We start from the raw sequence: 24,100 nt of genomic DNA on the forward strand, positions 1-24,100 counted from the left end.
TTTGCCTTTTCATTCCTTGTTCCTATATGGGTTATACTTAATGCCTCAAATTTTTATTGTTCCTCTTTTATTTCATTATTTCAATGAGGGTTGGTTAAAACACCATTTGTTCAGCATTGTTTCAAAGGTTTGTAGGGTCTTGTGATTCACATCTGTGTATTTCAGAGGCCTTTGAAGTACTGAGAATTGCTCTGTAATCTTTTAAGAATCTAAATGCTCTTTTTTTAAAAACAAATAAAGAGGCAGAGGAGCATTTACGAGACTGCTATGAATCAGTAGACTGGAATATATTCAGCGATTCAGATCTGAAGATGAATATACACAGCTGTTGCTAACTTCATCAGGACTTGTTTGGTTGAGTGCCCTGCATAAACCAGGAGATTCACTCTTCTGAGGGCTAGATCTGTGGTGTTCAAGGAACAATTGAGGATCCTCAAGGAAGTCCAGTACAACCTATGGAAGGGCAACGTGAGAGTAAAAGGCAATTCCATGTGAAATTAAAGAGAGAGATGGATGCATAACAGTTGGGGCGGGGATTGCATGCCATTACTTCCTATAAGGCAAAAGCTAATAGTATCAATGACAGCAATGCTCCACACCTTGCTGAGTTTAATTTCTTTAAAAGACAGAGAAACACTAGATCTATGCAAATCCTGACAGCATCCGGTGACCCTGTGATCTCTGTCTTCGAAGTTGATATCAGAATATCCTTCAAGACTGGATTTTACTTGGATTTCAGAAGGCCTTTGACAAGGTGTCAGACGCAAGGCTGCTAAACAAGATAAGAGCCCACGGTATTACAGGAAAAGTTGACATTGACGGAAGACTGGATGACTGGCAGAAGGCAAAGAATAGGATAAGAGGACTTTTCTGATTGGCTGCCATTGATTACAGGTGCTCTGCAGAGGTCAGTGGCGGGTCTGCTACACTTCACGTTATATATCAGTGGTCTAGATGACAGAATTGATGGCTCTGTGGCCACGTTTGTGGATGATACACAGACGTGTTGAGGAAGCACGAAGTCTACAGAAGGACTTAGATAAGGAGTCTGGGCAAAGAAGTGACAGATGGAATACAGTGTAGGGAAGTGTATTGTCATGCACTTTTAGCAATAAAGGTATCGACTATTTTCTAAGCGGAGCAAATTCCAAAATCAGAAGTACAAACAGACTCAAATCCTTGTTGAATCAGTAATAAGAAAGACAAATGCAATGTTAGTATTCATTTTGAGAAGACCAGATTATAAAAGCTAGGATGCAGTGCTGAGACTTTATAAGGCTTTGGTCAGACCATAATTGGAGGATTGTGACCCCTTCCTGTTAGACTGTTTGAGGTAACTTTATTTTTTTATTCTTTCTTACTTCTCTTCTAATATTTGTATATTCAGATTCAGTTTATTGTCATTTAGAAACCACAAATGCAATGCAGTTTAAAAAAGAGACAACGTTCCTCCAGAATTATATCACAAAAGCATATGACAAAACAGACTACACTAGAAAATCCACACAACTTTTGGCAATCCCCAATCCAGAGTCCGGAGAGGCTGCTGCGTATTAATATCGCGCTACCATCTTAGCACGTTCCCCGGAAAGGAGCTCCAAATCCACCAGACAAACAAGACCAAAAACTAAAGCTACAAGACCTGCACAAAACCACATAGTTACAACATATATTTACAACAGTGCAAACAATAGCATAATTGATAAAAAAAAACATACCATGAGCGCAGTAAAAATATCTGTGCACTTGTAATGCTACTGTGACACTGTAATATCCTTTAGGATCAATAAAGTATCTGTCTTTCTACCTGGCCGGGTATCAAAAGCCCGTGCTGACGAACTGGCTGAAGTATTCATGGATGTCTTCAAACTCTCTTCACTAACCTCCATGACCTGAGCCTCGGTACCTCCCTGTACAACTGGGTCCTTGATTTCCTGACTGGAAATCCCCAATTAGTATGAATTTGCAACACCATCTCCTCTACACTCAGCATCAGCACAGGTGCAGCACAGTACTGCGTGGCTAAGCACAGCTCCAATGCCATATTTAAGTTTGCTGATGATGCCACATTTGTTGGCTGAGTCAAAAGTGATGATGAATCAGCATATAGGAGGGAGATTGCAAATTTGATTGAGCACCACCCGATCACTTAACATCAGCAAAACTGAAGAGCTGATAGAAGAATCTCAAGGTCCATGTGCCAGTCACTACTGGGGGAACAGAGCTAGAGAGGCTCAATAGCTCTAAATTCCTTGGTGTTAACATATCAGAGGATCTGTCCTGGGACCAGAACACAGACGTCATCACAAAGAAGTCATGACAGCACCTCTGCTTTCTTAGAAGTTTGTGTAGCTTTGGCAAGTCACCAAGATCTCTGACAGATGCCTATGGATGTATAATAATAGCTGGTTGCATCACAGCCTGGTGTGGAAACACCAGTGCCCAGGAATGGTAAAGGTTACAGAGAGTGACAGATGTAGCCCAGTCCATCACAGGCAATGTCCCCCACCACTGGGTATATTTACATGGAGCGCTGCCTCAGGAAGAGCAGTATCCATCATCAAAACCCCCACCATTGTCTCTTCTTGCATAACCATCGAGATGGGGGTACAGATGCCTTAGATCCCATTCTGCTTTGGAGATAACAGCAGAACATAGGATTCAGCTCAACATACAATACCATTATCAGTATTAATCACAAAGCTTCTAAAGTTGGACCTCTGCCACATCCTCTGTAAGTGGATCCTAGACTTCCTTATTGGGAGATCTCAGTCAGTCCAGATCACTGGTAACATCTCCTCCTCACTGACAGTCTACACAGGCACACCTCGAGGATGGATGTTTGAGCCACTGCTTCTCCTCTGAAAAGCACAGCTCAAATGCTATTTATATATTTGCAGATGGTGTGTGGGTAAAACATCTCAGGAGTGAGTGAGATAGATTGAGTGTTGTTACACTCTGTGTTCACAAGACCAGGAATTGATTGTGTTCTTCAGGAAAGAGAGGTCAGAAGAGCATTCACCAGTCCTGATTGACGTGAAAAGGGTGAACAGCTTTAAGTTTCTGGGTGTCAAACTCTTTTTGGAGCTATCCTGGGCTCAACATAATATTGGGATGATGAAGAATGCATGCCAGTGTCTCTACTTCATTTGGAATTTTAAAACATTAGATATGTTGGATTTTTATATCATCCAACTATCTAACTAATAAGATAATCAGTAGTTTCAGTAGTTATATTTGTACATTGTGCTGAAATGTTTTGCATGTAAACAAGTGGTTCTGTGGAACTGTGTAGTATATTTACAATGGGAGCACATGTCAATTGACAAGACCAACTTTGAATTCTCAATCACAAACAAGAGAAGATGTACAGATGCTGGAAATCTGAGCAACACACACAAAATGCTGGAGGAGCTCAGCAGGCCAGGCAGCATTTTGTGTGTTGAATTCTCAGTCTGACCATCAGAGGGCTGTAGAGGACAAGTCATTGAGTGATCTAAGGCAGAGATCGTTAGGTTCTTGATTGTTCAGGAGTGGTGGATGGTTTATGGGTTACAGGCAGAAGGAGAGAATAGGGTTTAAAAAAATCATCCATGATTGAATGGTAAAGCAGTCTTGATGGGCTGCTTACCAACCATTATTGCCATGTAACGAGTTTCTTTTCTGTTTCTATTTTAGATTTCTGGCATCTGCATTTTTTGTTTTAGATGTTTATTAGTCATTTATCTGTTGTGTATCCCTATGTATGTTACGGTGGTACAAAGCTCAGGGTTTCCCTTGTCTGGTTTCAGTTCCCTCATGGTATTGATGGAGGTCATATTATTTAACAACATACCTTTATGACAACTCTCCTCTCCAGCCCTCTACCTTTCTCATCCACCTGCCTATCTTCACCTATTTCCTTCTAGCTATCCTCCATTCCCTCCCCCCACCTTTGTATTCTGGCGTCTTCCCCCTTCCTTTCCAGTCCTGAAGAGGATGTTGGAATGTTGACTATTTATTCTTTTCCACAGATGCTGCCTGACATGCTGAGTTTCTCCAGTATTTTGTGTTGAATAAATGGTCTCCAAGTTTCCTCAAATTTAACTGAGGAGTTAAAGACCACACTTCTAATTTTTTCTAAACTCAAACAGGAAATGGTTTGAGAGAGCCACTGAAATACAGTTGGAGGATTAATTTCTTTCCAGTTCAATAAAATAGATCTTCTAGCCAATAGTGTAACAAATGCAATCATTCGCTGAGATGAAGCAGATAGACACATATTATCTATCATAGGTAGACCAAAAATTGCAGTAAAAGGATGTGGTTGAAGATTAATATTTAAAACTCTTGAAATGATATTAAAAATATCCTTCCAATAGCTTTGTAAACAAGGACAAGACCAAATCATATGGGTCAATGTAGCAATATCAGAATGACATCTATCACAGATTGGATTAACATAAGAATAAAATCGAGCAAGTTTATTTTTAGACATGTGGGCTCTGTGTACAACCTTGAATTGTATTAGAGCATGTTTAGCACAAATAGAGGATGAGTTTACCAATAATAAAATTTTTTCCCATTGCTCAGTAGATATAGGGCAATGCAATTCTTCCTGCCATTCCTTCTTAATTTTTTCTGATATATCCGGCTGTATCTTCATAATCATATTGTAAATGATAGCTACTAAACCCTTTTGATAAGGATTAAGAGTTAGAATTCTCTCTGTAATATCCAATGGACATTCTTTCGAAAAAGACTTTAATTCATTATATAGAAAATTTCTAATTTGTAAGTATCTAAAAAAATGGGTTTTAGATAAATTGTATTTGTTAGATAACTGTTCAAAGGACATAATGTTATCATCCAAATACAGGTCACGAAAACATGTTATACCTTTTGTTTTCCATAGGAAAAAAGCTTGATCTATAGATGATGGCCGAAAGAAGTAATTAGATATTATAGGACTTGACAGTATAAACTTATTCAAGCCAAAAGATTTACGAAATTGAAACCAGATTCGTAATGTATACTTAACTATGGGATTAGTTATCTGTTTATTAATTTTGAGTAACGAAAAAGGAAGTGAAGATCCTAAGATTGAGATCAATGAGAAATCTTGCACAGATTTACATTCCAAATTTACCCATTGTGGGCCAGCTACTGTAGTCAATTCTTGTGTCCAAAATATCAAATACCGTATATTAACTGCCCAATAGTAAAATCTTAGGTTTGGTAAAGCCAAGCCGCCCTCCTTCTTTGGCTTCTGTAAATATTTTTTACCTAATCTAGGATTTTTGTTCTGCCACAAATAGGAAGATATTTTAGAGTCAACCATATCAAAAAAAGATTTAGGGATAAAAATTGGTAATGCTTGAAATAAATATAGAAATTTAGGTAATATCATCATCTTAATGGCATTAACTCTGCCTACCAAAGACAAAGATAGTGGGGACCATCTATTAGCAAGTTGCTTAATTTGATCTATTAAGGGTAAAAAATTAGTTTTAAACAAATCTTTATGTTTTTTAGTAATTTTAATACCTAAATAGGTAAAATAATCTGTAACGATTCTATATGGTACATGATTATAAATTGGAATATACATATTTAATGGAAAAAGTTCACTCTTATTAAAATTCAATTTATAACCAGAAAAATTACTAAATTGAGCAAGTAAAGAAGAAATAGCAGGAATAGATTTTTCAGGATCAGATATATATAATAATAAATCGTCCGCATATAATGATACCTTATACATCGTCTCTCCACGGGTAATGCCTAAAATATTGGGTGATTCACGAATAGCTATAGCCAAGGGTTCTAAAGCAATATCAAATAATAAAGGGCTCAAAGGACAACCTTGTCTTGTACCGCGAAATAATTGAAAGAAAGGGGATTTTTGATTATTGGTAAAAACCGAAGCTAAAGGTTTATGATATATTAACTTAATCCATGATATAAATTTTGATCCAAAATTAAAATGTTGCAATGTATTGAATAAATATGACCATTTGACTCTATCAAATGCTTTTTCGGCATCCAAAGAGATAATACATTCAGGGATTTTAGATGTAGAGGTATAAGCAATATTAATTAATTTTCTAATGTTAAAAGATGAATAGCGATTTTTAATAAATCCGGTCTGATCTTCAGAAATAATCCGAGGTAATATATTTTCTAATCTAATAGCTAAAATTTTACTAAAAATCTTAAAATCCGTATTCAGCAAAGATATAGGTCGATAGGATGCACATTCAGTCGGGTCTTTATCTTTTTTAAGAATTAAAGAAATAGAAGCTTCATAAAAAGATTGTGGTAGTTTACCTATACTTAATGCATCTTTAAAAATTTTACAAAGCCAAGGAGAAAGTATAAAAGAAAAGAATTTAAAAAATTCTACGGAAAAACCATCTGGACCTGAAGCTTTACCCGAGTTCATTGAAAAAATAGCCTTTTCTATTTCAGACTCGGTAATAGGTGTATCCAAAAATACGTTATCTTCAACAGTTACTTTTGGAATATTCAATTTCCCTAAAAATTCATTCATAATAGAAGAGTCCTTAGTACATTCTGATTGATATAAGGAATTATAAAAATCTTGAAAGGCTTTATTTATCTCTTTATGGTCAATCGTCAAAGTACCATCTTGTTTACGAATCCTAGTAATTTGTCGCTTATCTGAAGCAATTTTCAATTGATTAGCTAGTAGTTTACCTGACTTATCTCCATATGTATAAAATTGAGCTTTCGATTTAATTAACTGACTTTCAATCGAGGAGGTTAATAGTAAACTATGTTCCATTTGGAGTTCCACTCTTTCTTTATAAAGTTCTTTACTAGGAGTTGATGAGTAGATCTTATCAATTGCCTTAATTTTATCAACTAATGTTAATATTTTGGAATTAGTTCGTTTCCTAACTCCAGCAGAATATGAAATAATCTGTCCCCGAATATATGCCTTAAAAGTATCCCATAAAATTCCACTAGAGATCTCTGCTGTAGAATTTATTGAGAAAAACAAATCAATTTGCTGTTTAATAAAGTTAATAAAGTCAGAGTCCTGCAAAAGAACAGGATTAAGCCTCCAACTTTTCGTACTAATATATGAATCCGTCACCTTAATAGATAACTTCAAAGGTGCATGATCAGATATGGTAATTGAGTCATATTTACAATCCATGACATCTGTAAGTAAATGCTGATCAATGAAAAAGTAATCAATTCTTGAATAACTATGATAGACATGGGAAAAGTATGAAAACTCTTTATCATTAGGGTGTAAAAAACGCCAAATTTCACAAATAGCTGAATCAACCATAAAGGAATTAATAAGAGAAGCCGATTTATTCGGCAAAATTTGAATGGGCTTGGACCTATCCATCACAGGGTTTAAACAACAATTAAAATCCCCGCCCATTATCAATCTATATTGATTCAGATTGGGAAAGGATGTAAATAAACATTTAAAAAATTCAGGACAATCAGTATTTGGAGCATAAACATTAACTAGAAGAACTTTTTGATTACAAAGTAAACCAGTAATAAGCAAAAATCTACCCTGCGGATCTGAAATTGTTTCATGATGTATAAAAGCAGTAGATGAGTCTATGAAAATAGACACACCTCTCACTTTGGCTTGCACATTTGAGTGGTACTGTTGGCCCTTCCAGAACCTAAACAAGCGCTGACTATCCATCTTCCTTACATGAGTCTCTTGTATAAAGATAACATTAGCATTCATTCTATGGAATACATTGGATACTTTTTTCCGTTTGATCGGATGATTTAAACCATTAGTATTCCAAGAAACGAAATTAATAGTCTTAACCATCATGACAGTATATATTATAGTTAATACATAAGTTCGAAAGAAAAGTGAACTCATGAACCCGGAAGAAGGAAGTAAGTTCAAAAGGAAACCGGAAGTCATAGCACTGCAGCCATTTTTGTAGTTTCATATGCGCCCAAAAAATAAAACTAAGCGAAAAGCAAGCAAAAAAACAAAAAAAGAAAGAGAAATCCCCCTCCCACCACCCTTGAAACCCCAAGAAAAAAGCCAAAAAAGGCAAGCGAGCGAGCTAATACTAAAACTACCCCCATGTCTCAAGACGGCAACTCGAACGTAATAGAGTTAAGAAAATACACACAACCCACATTATAAAAAGGGTTAATACTACGAAAGTTAAGATATAAAATTAGTGTTATAAATGTATATAAACAAAAAAGTTAAAAGAAAAGAATTAAAACAATAAATAAAAGTTTCAAACTTTCAAATACATCAAAACAGTTATGACGCTCCAAACACTGGAGTCAGTCGGGAAGAAGAAACGCCATTTTTTTTCCTCAGTCTTAATATTCAGATGTTAAAAGTATAAAAGAAAGCGTATATCGTTTTTTATTTTAAAAAAAAGAAAAACAGAAGAGAGACCCTAATCGGTCATTTTCAACGCAAGTAGATTAATAATATGAAAAACTATAAAATCAGCATAAACCCAGCAGGAAAAAAAAAGAAAGCTTTAATCGTATATAAAAAGTATATGCAAGCCATATAAAAAAAAAGGACCCATATATCAATCCATAATAGATCCAAATCTATAGGCTAAATTACTCTGATCAGCCCAATAGAATGTCATTGATCCAGGAAACCTTGAGCATCCGCAGGCGATTTAAACAGCCGAACAGTTCCATCATCCAGGGCGACTCTCAGATGTGCTGGGAATAACAGCACTTGCTTGTAGCCTTTCTGGTGGAAATTCGACATAACCGATCTGAAAGCCAGCCTAGCCCGTAATACTTCTGGGCTATAGTCTTCCAAGATACGAAACTTGAAATTTTGATGGATTATCATACCTTTTTTACGAGCCACACGGATCAAGCGATCTTTGATATGAGGGTAGTGTATCCGCAAGATTATGTGCCGCGGCTTCGAACTTGAACTTGCATAAAATCTTGTTACCCGATGTGCTCGATCGATTATTGGGGGGGGGGATCCAGGACCTCTTTGCCCAGGACATCCACTAGAAATTTAGAGAAGAAAACGGTAAGATCACCGCTTTCAAATCCTTCCGGGATCCCAATTAACCGGAGATTTTGCCTTCGAGAGCGATTTTCCAAATCCGTAATTTTAACTTTATAACGATCCATCTGTTGAGAAGTCGAGGTTTGCTCTTCTTGTATCTTTTCAATCATACGATCTTTCTTACGAGCGGCTTCTTCAAGAGCCAAAATGCTTGCCTGTTGTTTTTGTGATTCCAGTGAAAGTTCCAAAAACTTTTCTTCGAGTGATTTCAAACGATCGTCATACTTCGAAAGCCTTTGGAATAATTTTTCCTGCATCTCTTCAAATTTAGCTTCCACAATCTTCGCAACTGCTTCTAAAGTTACCAATTCTTTCGTCTGTTTCGGTTCTTTTACTTTAGACATTTCAGCAAGTTGAGAATAATTCAAATAGTTTAAAAAGAAGAATTCAGTATATTTAAACCCCTTTAGAATAAGTTTAAGGGGTGTTTGTAGGCTAAAAAACGTAAAAGTTTTGGAGCAAAGCCTAAGTGCGGTTTACTCCATGAGCGCCATCTTGAGACTCTCCCTCCAGTATTTTGTGTGTGTTGGTTTGGATTTCCAGCATTTGCAGAATTTTTCATGTTCTGTTAAGAGATTGTTTGTCAATGAATGTGCACTTTCGAGCTGTGATGCCAGTATTTTCTTTTAGATTGAATTATGTAATTCCCTCCCTCAGATGAATGAGTTGTTTTCCCTGTCATATAGAATTACCTACATCTAGTGATTTTCTTTTCTCTCTAGTTGGAGAATCAATGCTGCACTTAGAAATTATTGATCACCCTGTTTTTTCAAAAGTTAACTCAGGATTTGGAATTACTCGATTAATTTGCTTCTTTCTTATCTCCTGTTTGTGTTGCAGTATGACTAGATGGAAGCATGTCAGTGACATGGAAATGGACATCTTAATATCAAACAGTGAACCATTTGGAATAATTATTTTCTCTCTTTCCATAGCCTCTGATTCGATGCAGCCTTCAGTGTCGAGATCTAGTGGATGAAGCCAAGAAGTTTCACTTGAGGCCAGAAATTCGAACACAGATGCAAAGTCCCCGAACCAGGCCAAGGCTAGGTGAGTGTCGTAAAAGGATGGGCGCTTATTGTATTTGGCTTCTATTTAGGTGACTCTTGGAAGTGAGGAACATGTAACATGGACTCCATTAACAGGTTGTCCGACAATTTTACAGTCACCCTTGTCTGATCTTAGACAGCCCCTCAGGTTGTGGATGCTTTGCAGTCATTTCACTTCTGTGGGCACTGTGGTGGATGACCCACCTACCCAGAGCTGACTAAGTGATCAGAGCCTCGGTATTGAGGTTTTGGCCTGCGAGAGGGCACTGGCATTGTTTCCCCTTACTTTCCAAAGAATTTTTACGGTTTTGTGGTCACAGCATTGATGATATTTTGACACTGCTGTGAACTACCTACTGGAGGCTGTGAAAGATCACTGCCTGTTAGTAAACCAAGCTCGATATTTTTCACTGCAGTACTGCTCTGTCTCCAACAAGCTTTGGCTGGAGTGGAGTCAGTCTACAGGATGAGTTGGAAACTGTTCAACCTATATACTCTGTAGGGTAATGGAAAATTTGGAATTCTCTACCACAGAAGGCAATGGAGGCTAAGGAGGTGGATCGATATCTGGATGTGAAAGGTATCGTGTGGTATAGAGAGAGCCTGAATATGGTATTAAAATAGAAGATCAGTGATGAATGATGAGGCTGAATGGCCTACTCCTCCTCAAGTCTTTCAGTGGTTCATTTTCTTCACTCTAGACATATCACTGAAACATCAATCATTGTATTGTGATACCTAGATAATACTTGCGTTTATGTATACTTACAATCTCATCTCCATGGCACTGTTAAATCCTTTACTGAAAAGGGTGACAGAATAGATCTCATACTAAGCATTTGAAAGACGGGTCAATAGACAATAGGTGCAGAAGTAGACCATTTGGCCCTTTGAGCCTGCACCGCCATTTTGAGATCATGGCTGATCATCTACTATCAATACCCGGTTCCTGCCTTGTCCCTATATCCCTTGATTCCCCTATCCATAAGATACCTATCTAGCTCCTTCTTGAAAGCATCCAGAGAATTGGCCTCCACTGCCTTTCAAGGCAGTGCATTCCAGACCCCCACAACTCTCTGGGAGAAGAAGGTTTTCCTTAACTCTGTCCTAAATGACCTACCCCTTATTTTCAAACCATGCCCTCTGGTACTGGGGTCTCCCAGCATCTGGAACATATTTCCTGCCTCTATCTTGTCCAATCCCTTAATAATCTTATATGTTGCAATCAGATCCCCTCTCAATCTCCTTAATTCCAGCATGTACAAGCCCAGTCTCTCTAACCTTTCTGCGTAAGACAGTCCAGACGTCCCAGGAATTAACCTCGTGAACCTACGCTGCACTTCCTCTACAGCCAGGATGTCCTTCCTTAACCCTGGAGACCAAAACTGTACACAATACTCCAGGTGTGGTCTCACCAGGGCTCTGTACAAATGCAAGAGGAATTCCTTGCTCCTGTACTCAATTCCCTTTGTAATAAAGGCCAACATTCCATTAGCCTTCTTCACTGCCTGCTGCACTTGCTCATTCACCTTCAGTGACTGATGAACAAGGACTCCTAGATCTCTTTGTATTTCTCCCTTACCTAACTCTACACCGTTCAGATAATAATCTGCCTTCCTGTTCTTACTCCCAAAGTGGATAACCTCACACTTATTCACATTAAACATCATCTGCCAAGTATCTGCCCACTCACCCAGCCTATCCAAGTCACCCTGAATTCTCCTAACATCCTCATCACATGTCACACTGCCACCCAGCTTAGTATCATCAGCAAATTTGCTGATGTTATTCTCAATGCCTTCATCTAAATCGTTGACGTAAATGGTAAACAGCTGTGGTCCCAATACCGAGCCCTGTGGCACCCCACTAGTCACCACCTGCCATTCCGAGAAACACCCATTCACCGCTACCCTTTGCTTTCTATCTGCCAACCAGTTTTCTATCCATGTCAATGTCTTCCCCCCAATGCCATGAGCTTTGATTTTACCCACCAATCTCCTATGTGGGACCTTATCAAATGCCTTCTGAAAATCGAGGTACACTACATCCACTGGATCTCCTCCGTCTAACTTCCTGGTTACATCCTTGAAAATCTCCAACAGATTAGTCAAGCGTGATTTACCCTTGGTAAATCCATTCTAGCTCGGCCCAATCCTATCACTGTCCTCTACCAATGTGATACCATCACAGAACTACCAGATCACTTGGCAATCAAGATCTTGGAAAACATTTATCATTTTAACATTATGAGTGTCAGCTCTCAGTAAAAGCTGATATTGAAGATGTAACTCACCACTGTCTCTGGTGCACCACATGACCTTTAGTAGAGGGAAAAGGTCTCTGAAAACAGATACCAGTCTGATGAGGACTTCGGTTCAGATTACCTTTTGAGTGCAAAATCTTACATCCAGATCAGCTCAATAGATGAGATGACACTCTCTGCTTTCTTGGTTGTTGATACAAGTTCCTAATGGGTACACAACTGAGGTTCTCAAAACTACTGAACTTACGGATTGTTCTTAAACTGAGAAGATAAAATGAATCATGGAAAATTAAAATATCACTTAGTATTTATTTTACGTTTCACATTAATACCTGGTTGTATGGAGAATGTTTGGAAAGCTTTTCATCATTATCTAATTTATGCTGTACTATTTAGTTCCTACTCACAACGGATGAAAGGTTTAGTCCTTTCTAGTTATCGTTGAGTGCAGTACAAGGATATGAAAAGCTGTTCAACAAAAAAGCACTTTGATTGCATGGTCAACTTTTTCATCTGTGGAAATAATTTACAGTCTCACTTTGCCTATTGTTTTTCCCTGGGTCCCCTCCTCCTCCCCTTTCTCCAATGGCCCACTCTCCTCTCCTATCAGATTCCTTCCTCTCCAACTCTTTACTGTTCCAACCCATGTGGCATCACTTAGCACCTGCTATCTATCCTCCTTGCGCTCTCCCCTCCTTTTTATTCTGGCGTCATTCCATAGATGCTGTCTGACCTGCTGAGTTCCTCCAGCACTTTGTGTGTTGATTGAGTGCACTAGCTTGTGTTTTTCAGTAACATTTCTTGTTAAAAGTGACCACTATATATTTAGTATGATGAGTTGCTCACATTTGGGATATTTGAGGCAATCAAAAATATTTTGTATCTTAAAAGCCATCCAACAACAAGTTAAACCATTGAGAAGCTTCTTACGCCAGTTTTTTTTTAATCTCAAGCTGTAGTTAGAAGGCCATGTTTTGAATTTGGGTTACTACTGGTGTGAGATCAGTCAGTTTCTACAGATTGACTACAGTCAGCTAATAACAATGTCCGTAGCCATTGCTGGAAATGCTTGCTGAACTACCAGGGAGGGTCATTTGGGGTTTATGTTCCATTTCTATTGGGAATTTAGGAATTATTATCAAGGAAAAACCCCAGATTTGTATGTGAAAAGAAAAAGTAAACAACAGAACAAGAACACATTTTTTCAAACAACCACACATCTGTGTGTGAGATACTTCTACATTATTTGGTTGTAAATCATTCAGGTGGAAAACAGGATGAAATCATTGATGATGTACAGTAGGTCCAAACCTTGGTGCCAAAAAACAATGATAGCTAGAGAAAGGACTAAAGTGAAAAGTAAACCATTTTTATGGTTATGAGAGACGTTGAAATAAAAGATGCATGTTAAAACAGAAAAATAGCAGAGTGCAAAACATTGATTTTGCAAATGCAAAAAGGCTTTGAGAAAGAACAGTATGACTAATAGTTTTTGTACAAATGAGAAGTGATGTTTTGCTTCATTGATGTGTTTTGATTGCTTAATGAAATTATGTGATCACCACTGCCTTTGACACTCCAGATATGAAGATAAACAACTACAGCTGAGAGCTGTTGTGATTTGCAAATATTTAATGAGATTGTGTTGACAATTTAAGGGGAAACATTGAAACAGAAGTCTGGTAAGGTCTAAGGTATTGTGAGAAAAATGAGCAGAACTGAAAGGATGAGGAGCTGTCTGCATTCTTGGTGTTGAATGTCAGCGAGGAGGAGATGTTATTTCCAATCCATACTGATTGTGGTCTCCTGATGAGGAAGTCAATGATTCATTTGCGGAGAGAGGTACAGAGGCCCGGGTTTCAAGCTTATTGATTAGTACTGAGGGGAGGGATGATGCTGTTGAATTCTGAGCTGTGATCAATAACCAGCACACAGCCGCTGTATTGCTGGTTTCCAGGAGGTCTAAGGCTGAGGAGATAGACAAATAAATTGTATCTACTTTAGACCTATAGTGATGGTAGGCAAGTTGCAGCCAGCTGAGGTCCTTGCTTGGGTAGGAGTGAATTTTACCCATGATCTACCTCTCATAGCACTTTGTCACAGTGGGTGTGACTGTAACTGGGTGATACTCATTGAAGCAGCTTACCATGTTCTTCTAGGGCACTGGTATAATTGATGCCCTTTTGAAGCTGGTGGGAACCTCTGACTGCAGCAGTGAGAGATTGAAAATGATTTTGAATGCTCCCACCAGTTGCTTGGCACAGGTATTCAGTGTCCTACCAGTTACACTATCAGGGCCTGACGCCTTGCAAGGGTTCACCCTCTTGAAGGTTATTCTGACATTTACATCTGAGACAGATATCACAGGGTCTCCAGCTGCTGCAGGGATTCACACCAGTATACTTTTATTCTTCTTTTCGAAGTATCATTAAAAACATTCAACTCATCAGTGAATGAAGCATTTATGATGTTAACTTTCAGTGCCATATCTGATGTGCATCTGATTCCCTTTCTAACTTCACTTGGAATTGCTTTTTGCTCTTAAAATAGCCTTCTGTAGGTCATACCTAGACATCTTGTAGAGTTCTGGAACACCAGTCTTGAACGCCACATATCTAGCCCTCAGCAGACTGCAAGTCTCATGGTTTATACATAGCTCCTGGTTTATGTTTGTGCAGTATGTTCTCAAAGTCACACACTCATCCACACAGGTCTTGATGAAGTCAATGACAACTGTAGCATATTCATTCAGATCCAAATATAAATTCCTGGATAATGTCCAAACCATCAACTCAAAGCAGTTCCTGTAAGTGCTCCTCTGCCTTCCTTCACTGTACCCCTGTGGTCCTCCCCACTGGTGCCATGGTCCTCAGTCTTTGCATGTACGTTGGGAGTAGAAGTACAGCCAGGTGATCAGACTAGTTAAACTGTAGGCATGGTAAGCATACTTGATTAAGCTGGTTAGGTGGAGGCTTGCAGTGACTTCTCATGGCCCAAACAAAGGTGTTTGTCTTTTTTATGATCACAAGACATGGCTGGATATTAACACCAAGTAGTGCACGACTACCCCACTAGCGAGTTGCTCAGGAGTGATGGTGCTGGACTTGTTGCACACTGTGTTGCCACCCAAGGAAGAACGCATCAGAGGTGGTGTTTAGTCCAACAGACGGTGGAAATGATTGGCTTGGATGTTTTTATTGTGATCACAAAGCCCTGTTGGACATTGATGTCTTCAGAGAGGGATCAGAAGTGGAGAGAGTGAGCAATTTCAAATTCCTGGGTGTCAACATCTTTGAGGATCTATCCTGGATCCAACACATTGATGTAATTGCAAAGAAGGCACTACAGCAGCTATATTCAATTAGGAATTTGAGGATGTCACCTAAGACACTCATAAATTTCTACAGGTGTACCGTGGAGAGCACTCTAACTGGCTGCATCACTGTCTGGTATGGTGGGGGGAGGTGTATTGTAACTTATAGTTTTTAAAATTGGGTATTACAATGTACTGCTGTTGCAAATCAACAAATTTCACAACATAGGCCAATAGTATTAAATCTGATTCTAAAGTTTGACAAAACTTGACCACTAGATGTGCCAGGTTGGGAAAGCAGGACTGAGGCAGAACCACCAGGTCTGTACACAATGTTGAGTTAATCATGAAGAAAATGCCGCTGAACCTGATGCTACTGTCCAATCCCTGCGGTGGAAGATGAATCTGTGCTGGGGGTGAGCCATGTCTCTGTGAAGCAATGTACACTGCAGTCTCCAATGCTGCAGTCTTGCTCTGACATCTTCAATGTTATTTTCCAGAGACTACGTTGTCAAGGAAGATGATGAGGAGCAGGGCCTCAGGACCCCGCATTTCATTTTAACCCGCAGCACAGCGTGCCATCTGTGCTTTCTTAGAGGGAAACTGCTGTTGTGACCTGAGTCTGCAGTCCAGAATCTGCTGATTTTGAAGATCAATAGATTTCTTAAATGGCTTAAAACAATGTTTTTTACTAAAATACTCGTGGCTGTGACTGTAGATTTCAGCTGCAGAGGTCCTAAACGTGAACATTTAGAGATTCCTTTTGGAGTTGCACACTAGGAGTCGCCACTTTTTTTTGCCATCTTGGATTATCAATAGACAGTCTGTCTCCAGAGATGAGACAGAAAGATTGAGAAAGTGAGAGCTCTAAAACCTGGACCTCTGTACCTCCCTCTACAGCAGGATCCTTGACTTCCTCACTGGGAGCCATAGTCTGTGCTGATCAGAAAAAGCATCTCCTCCTTGCTGACTGTCAACACTGGCGCACCTCAAAGGTGTGTGCTTAGCCTACTGCTCTACTCTTTCTACACCCACAATTGTGTGGCTAGGCACAGCTCAAATGGCATCTATAAATTTGCCAATGACACACTACTGTTGGCAGAATTTCAGATGGTGGCAAGGCATACAGGAGCAAGATTGATCAGCTGGTTGAGTGGTGTCATAGCAACAACCTTGCACTCAGCATCAGTAAGACCAAAGAATTGATTGTGCACTTCAGAAGGGGTAGTTGAGGAAACACACACCAGTCCTCATCGAGGGATGAGTAGTGGAAAAGGTGAGTAGTTTCAAGTTCCTGGGTGTCAACATCTCTGAAGATATATCCTGGTCCAACGCAATAATGTAATTACAAAGAAGGCACAACAGTTATATTTCATTCGGACTTTGAGCCTCCATAGCATCCAGGACGTCTTCAAGGCGGCATCCATCATTAAAGACTCCCATTACCCAGTACCATGGGTACTCTTTTTATTGCTGCCATCAAGGAGGTGGTACAAGAGCCCGAAGTGTTTCTACAAAACCTTCTTCCCTCCACCATCAGATTTCTGAATGGACAATGCACCCATGAACACTACCTCAGTATTTTTCCCTTTTCGCACTAACATTTTTTTCTGTTATACATACTTATTGGGTGGCAGGATGGAGATACGTCTCTACCACAGGAGGTGGAAGCAATTCCTTTCCTTTGCTAGCCTACAGGTCCCCCTTGGTTGGGCAAGGTTTGGCACCTGCCTAGCCCTCCGATCAGGGTCATGTGAAGCCATGGGATGGATGGTCGTATGAGCAGCCGGTGCATATCACAAGTCCTGGTTATACGACCACTGACGCTACACAGACAATCTCTGAAGAGTATTGATAATGGTTAGGATCACCCATCTTGTAAAGACACTGCCCGGAAGAAGGCAGTGGCAAACCACTTCTCCAGAAAAATTTGCCAAGAACAATCATGGTTAAGGAAAGACCATGCTTTCCCACGTCATATGACATGGCAAATGAATGATATACTTATTGAAATTTATAGGTTTTGATTTTATGTATTGAAATGTTACAGCTGCCACAGAACAACAAATTTCACGACATATGTCGATGATATTAATTCTGATTCCGAGGTGCCTAGGTGGACCGAGTGAATTTGATGGCAAGGTGGAAGTTGCAGGCAATTCACAAACTCAGCATTGGTGCAGAAAGCAGCAGCAGTGCAGTGCAGAAGTAGATGTGTGTCATGGAGAGGTTCACTAGGCACGAGAGGGCTCAGTCAGGTATCAGGCATATGGAATTGACCTACTTGTTCACATCTGCTGTGTGGAGGACAACAGCTGGTGTACCATGAGAAAGAGAGTTGTCTCCTTCAACCTCGGAAGAAGTGGATGCAGAAGAAAATAGTGAGTGTGTTGTCAGGCCTACCTGACTGCAGGAACTGATAAGAAACATGGGAGGAGCTCAACTTCAGGTCCTCCCAGGAGTTTTTTTGGAGCCATTAGATGATTGATGCTGAGGCCATGCATCCTTCCTTGCAAGAACTTGACAACAATCAATTCAGGTGATAGTTGATGTGAAGATAAAAACTTGCTTTCTTGTAGTTCCACCTTGGCTGAGGGCTGGTTCCTGCAGAAGCAGTGAGAGGCCACCAGGGGGCAGCGGGATGCTCTCATTGTCCGGAGAAATAGACCAGATGCTTGACCTTACCAAACAGCAAGCTACCGTGAGTCTACAGTAGACTAGTTCTGACAGTTTGTGATCCTCAAAGGGGGAAGTGGTGCTCCAGCCTAAGCATCTGCTGTTCTTTGTGAGCAAGCTGTATGAGGAGAGTGATACCATGTGTGATCAGTTTACTCCCCTACTCAGAGAAAAGGTACAAGTCAATTTCATTGTGAAAGGAGTCCTGCCTGGAATATCTGAAGACCAGGGCCTGGGGAGAGGAATGATGTCAGCAAGGTCTCGACACCCACGGTTTGAGGCTTATCCTCCGGGCAGGGAGAGAAAATGATGGTAGCAGGTGAGATTAGCAGTTCAGCTCTCACCACCTCATACAATGCTCGCACCCGTGTACCATAGCCTGCTATCCTAGACTGCTCATTCATGTGGCTGGAAGTCAGTCTATCCACAGGAAGAATTTTTCTGAGATTATCAAATGGCATGTGTGCTAACTCAAAGGGAAAGTGTTCCAAGGGCTGGACTGCAGACTTGGAATGGCCACTGTCGCTAAGCACCAGGTTATTGAAACCCACCTACAATACAATTAAAAATGAACAGTGCATTCAGTTCAGCTTGGCAGGCAAATGTCATGTTCCGATTGCATTTCAATTTGCTGATTGCATGAAATATTTTATAACAGTATTCAAATACATTCTCATTTAAAATTTGTAGCATTTTTCATGTGCAAAGGCGAGCCACACTAGCTGTGGCAGCTGCTGGCATTATTGCACAAGCTGTAGTGTCTCATCTACTGAAGTCCTGGGTGACATGTTTGAGGGAAACATTGCTAACAGACAGTGATGGATGTGTTATTTAAACAAAGACTTGTGACATTATTGCAAAAAAAGAATGATATAGCTAATGTTATTTTGAGAATTACCTCTAACTTTAGGTTCTCAATTGGATATCCCATTAAGGTATAGATGATAACAATCTCAAAGGGAGGGTTTCATACAAGAGGCTGAAAATGGTTGAATGCTAAGAGAAAACATCTGCCTATGCGTGGGATTGAAAACATTAGTGATCGCTTGAGCAGGGTAGCGTGACGCCACAGTTATCACATCTTGTTGTGAACTTCTGCACTAGCATTCAGTTCTTCCCCTTTTTACATCTTGAAATAATCAGCTGTTCTTTTTTTATTTTTTTATTTAATTTTAAAAAAAATTTTATCAGCTGTTCATTAGCTTCACTGACTTGCAATTAACAGCACTGAATGGATATGGCTTTATTAGTCTAGAAATGTTAGCAGCTCAGTGCATTTCCCTCTTGTTGCACTGATCAATATATTGGGATGTGTGTTTCCTTCAGCTTCAATGTAGATATCCATTTTTGCTGACTATAGATTGAAGTGCAAATGATGTTAACAACCACAGAGTGGTGCTCCTCTGCAATATTTAGTTGGAGATCAAAGAACTTTAAGTGCAAAGATGTTTAAGCAAGCTATTTAAGTAATTGGAGTATGCAAATCAGCATGTGAAGGGGAATCATGTATCACCTGGATTTCTGTAACTACATAATGGTGTACTGATTCTGGTAACATGGTGGCATGCTTGGTGTAATCATTCGTCCTTTACGTCCTTCTCATGATTGCAAGACGCTGCTGGATATTAACACCAAGTACTGCAGTTCTACCTCATTCGTGAGTTGCTGAATAGTGGTGGAGCTCAGCATGAGCTTGTTGCCTCCCATGTTGTTACCTGCTACAGCCCCCCCCCTCCCCTCCCCTCTGCTTCCCCCCCCCCCCCGGAACATAGGTGTTGGAGGCATTTCAGCAACGTTGCAGATTATTGTTTTGTACTTTTTTCTTGTAATCACAGTAGTTGTGCAGACCAAGCCATCATGCCACGGCAGCTGTCCAGCGGAGGAGAAGCTGGAAGCGATGGGGAGAGTGTAGAGGTGTGGCGGGCGCACTGGAGTCCAGGCTGGGCTGACCCCTCCCATCAGTGCTGCTCTCCAGTGTTTGCTCAGTTGAAGATGATCTGGATTTTGTTCATCGTGGCTACACTAACACATGATGAGGAAGTGCTGTGTACTTGTTCTTGCATAAATGTGGCTCCCATGCACCATCAGTCTACAGACCATGCCACTCAGGGACTTGGGCTATATTATTTTTATGGTGACTGTATGTTTTTCTGCTATCATAACTACGCATGCTGTGTTTGACTGTTGTTTGACACCTTGGCCCTAAAGGGATGCTGTTTTGTATGGCTGCATAATGGCAATTAAACTTGAACTTATCAAATGGACGTGAAAAACACACAAAATGCTGGAGGAACTTAGCAAGTCAGGCAGTGTCTATGGAGGGGAATAAGCAGTCAGTGTTTCGGGTCGAGACCCTTCATCAGAACCTATGCAGGCTGAAGGATTTGTGAGAGTTGCCAGGACACGTACTATCATTAAGTGAGTCAGTGTGGGTGGAAGATAGAAACAGGAGGGGTACAAACACTGTCTTCGGAATATTCTATAGACACTTCCCCCAACCCTCAATTGCAACAGAGACAACTGAGGAACAGATCGAGGGGCAGGTTTTAGAAAAGTGCAAAAATAACAGGGTTGTCATGGGTGACTTCAACTGCCCTAATATTAATTGACACCTCCTTGGCGCAAAGGGCTTACATGGAAGGGTTCCTGTAGACAGGCTAACTAAAAGAGAGGCCACACTGGATGCAGTGCTAGGCAATCAAACAGGTCAGGTGTCTGATCTCACGATGGCTGAGCATTTTGGAGACAGTAATGTTACGTACCCCATAACGGGGTTAAAAAGGACCAGCAGAAATGGACACACCTGGAGTCTGAGTCTTCCGTTATAAACTCTATTTTATTAGTAACTACGTGATAAAGTAATATAAAACAAGGTAAGGTAAACAGGTTAGCAGAGTATATGCATATAGAAGTGAGTAAATAAACTTCCCAGGCTTCTCCCAGCTCAGGTGATGAGATAATACAGTCTTACGGTGGTCTGGTAAGAAGTCAGTTCAGTTCTGGAATTTGAATTGAGTAGAGTTAGAGAGGGGGAGGGAGAGGGAGGGGGAGAGAGAGAGGGGGAGAGGGAGGGGAGAGAGGGGAGGGGGAGGGAGAGAGAGGGGGAGAGAGAGGGGGGAGAGGGAGGGGGGGAGAGGGAGAGGGAGGGGGAGAGAGAGAGGGAGGGGAGAGAGGGGAGGGGGAGGGAGAGGGAGAGGGAGGGGGAGAGAGGGAGAGAGAGGGGCAGGGAGAGGGAGGGGCAGGGAGAGGGAGAGAGAGGTGTTTTGTCTTCCCAGTGCCGATGCCGCCGAATCTTCCACGGCATCCTCCTGCTCCCGAAGGAGACCGTTTCTGTGGTGGAGTTATCAACCCAGGCAAGGGTTAAACACACCGATAGCTCCCCACTGGTCACTCCTTTGTCCACACTGTGAGCAAAAACCCCACCTTTGCCATGGGCACACTAAGCTCAACCAGTGCCAGTGTCTTCCTTGTGTCTGGCATGTCTCGTGTCTCTCTGATGTGTCTGATTACAAAGCCAGTTGACCTTGTATATATTCCACAAGTGCGGAACACCAGCTGTCCATCATATAGTTCCACCTTGCCGCTTCCATGGCAACTCACAGACTTTTTTTTTGTTGCTCTCTCTCTCCCTGAAGCAGCACACACTGTCTGCTCCCTCTCTCTCTTTTTAAAGGAACAGTCCACTCTGGATAATCAGTTCTCATCACACCACCCTCCTTTTAAGAAAAATCTTGATGAAGTAGCAAAATTTTTGTCTTAACTATCGATTATGCAGCTTAAAGCAATACATGTGTAATTATCAGGTAACATAGCAAAGCATATACAAACTTAAACTTAACATATAGACAAACAATCTGCTATAATATTGTCAGTACCTTTCACATGTTTTATTTCCATGTCATACTCTTGCAAGATCAGACTCCAGTTAAGTAACCTTCTATTCTTATCCTTCATTTCCCTCAGAAACACCAATGGATTATGGTCCGTGTAAACCACAAGTGGATTCTGCACAGGACATATGTAGACATTGTAATGTTGCAATGCTAAAATGAGTGCTAGCAACTCTTTTTCAACAGTGAAGTAATTTTTCTGATGCACATTAAATTTCTTTGAGAAATAAGCGACTGGATGTTCAATTTCATCATCATCCTTTTGCAATAAAACTGCCCCAGCAGCTTCATCACTAGCGTCAACCGCGATTGCAGATGGTTTATTGAAATCAGGTGCTTTGAGCACAGGATGATAACAGGATGGTTTTCAGGCAGTCAAATGCCTCTTGACAAAGGTCAGTCCACACAAATCTTTCACTCTTCCCTAGGAGTTTAGTTAGGGGGAGAGCGATGTCTGTGAAGTTCTTACAAAACTTACGGTAATACCCAACCATTCCCAAAAACCGTCTTAACGCTGTGTTGCCCATCGGAACGGGAACCTCAGCAATAGCCTGAACCTTGGCCTGCACAGGAGCCAGATGGCCCTGGCCTACTATGTAGCCAAGATATGTGTACAGTGGTGTGGCCATATTCACTTTTTAGCAAAGTTTACAGTGAGATTTCCCTTGGACAGCCTTTCAAACAGTTTCTCTGCTGCTGAGACATGTTCTTCCCAGGTCTCATTCCATACAACCAAGACATCAATATAAGCCCCTGTATTTTCTAAACCCTGAATCACTGAATTCATCATCCTTTGGAACATCCCTGGAGCATTTTTCATCCCAAAGGGTAAAACATTGTACATTGAAGAGAAAAGGTGGAGATAGGGCCAGCAGGGAGGGATGCCCCAGTCTGCTACCTTCACCCTGCAGTGAAAAGACCTTTGATCTGACAGGATTCAAAAGATTGAGTAGGTCATTTTCAGAGTGCTCTTACCCTGAGATGGAAGGTGAAGCATCAGATAGAGAATCGTTTTCTAGACATGAAAGGTTGTTCGTTAGAACCAGTCTTCCAATATTTGCAGCAAAGAACATGTAAGGAAACAGGGATCTGCAGTACTAAGCAGGATTCGGAAGATTGAACAAGCTCTCAAAGAGAGCCCCAATAAGGACCTTCCTCAGTTGCCCAGCAGCTGCTATGGGAGGGAAAGACTAAGGAAAAAATCCTTCCCACCTAGTGTGTCAGAGGATTTGTCAAGAGACTTTTCTACCTACCATGTTACATCAGGATTTGGGTAGTAAGGGGGAGGAGAAAGGTTTGTCCTTGTCCAGGGATGAATTTATAGCGGAACAAAGCCGCGATTCTGAAATTGCTACATTAAAAGAGACAGCTCTCACAGGAGAGGAGGTTCAGAAAAAGTCAGTAGGGTATTATCTGAAGGATGGGGTGTTAATGAGGAAGTGGAGATCACATACTGTGCCTGCAAGTGAGGACAGGGCTATTGAACATCAAGTTGTGGTCCTGAAAGTTTACAGGGCCGAGATTTTAAACATGGCTCATAGTGTGCCTTTAGGTGGACACTTTGGAATGGAAAAGAGGCTGAGACCCTGTCAGAGTCTGCTAGGTTAGCAGACGAGTATGCTTTAACCCACAAGGTAAAGTTTTTCCCGATCAAAAACTACTAAAGGAGTAGCAGGGATAACAAAGATACCCCACAGGTTAAACCAGAGAGTAAGTTGGGAACTAGTGATAAGGGTAAGGAGGAAGGAAAGCAGTCCAAAGGGAAGTTTTCTAGTTTCACCTGTCACTATTGTAAGATGCCTGGTCATGTGGCAGCAAATTGTTTTGCTACGAAAAGGGAAAAAG

At 40.6% G+C, this 24,100-nt stretch overlaps 1 protein-coding gene across 5 annotated transcripts in view; it reads left to right on the forward strand.

The window, feature by feature from the left end:
* Positions 1-24,100, forward strand: part of klhl12 (kelch-like family member 12) — a 113,821-nt gene that overhangs the window by 58,443 nt on the left and 31,278 nt on the right. For all 5 annotated transcript variants that reach the window (XM_073053945.1, XM_073053947.1, XM_073053946.1 and 2 more), the window contains one exon: positions 10,000-10,114. In XM_073053945.1, the coding sequence (XP_072910046.1) occupies positions 10,000-10,114 (115 nt within the window). The remainder of the gene's footprint in view (positions 1-9,999; positions 10,115-24,100) is intronic.

The sequence above is a fragment of the Hemitrygon akajei genome, chromosome 8 (assembly GCF_048418815.1).
Source record: "Hemitrygon akajei chromosome 8, sHemAka1.3, whole genome shotgun sequence".
Classification (NCBI taxonomy): Eukaryota; Metazoa; Chordata; class Chondrichthyes; order Myliobatiformes; family Dasyatidae; genus Hemitrygon; species Hemitrygon akajei.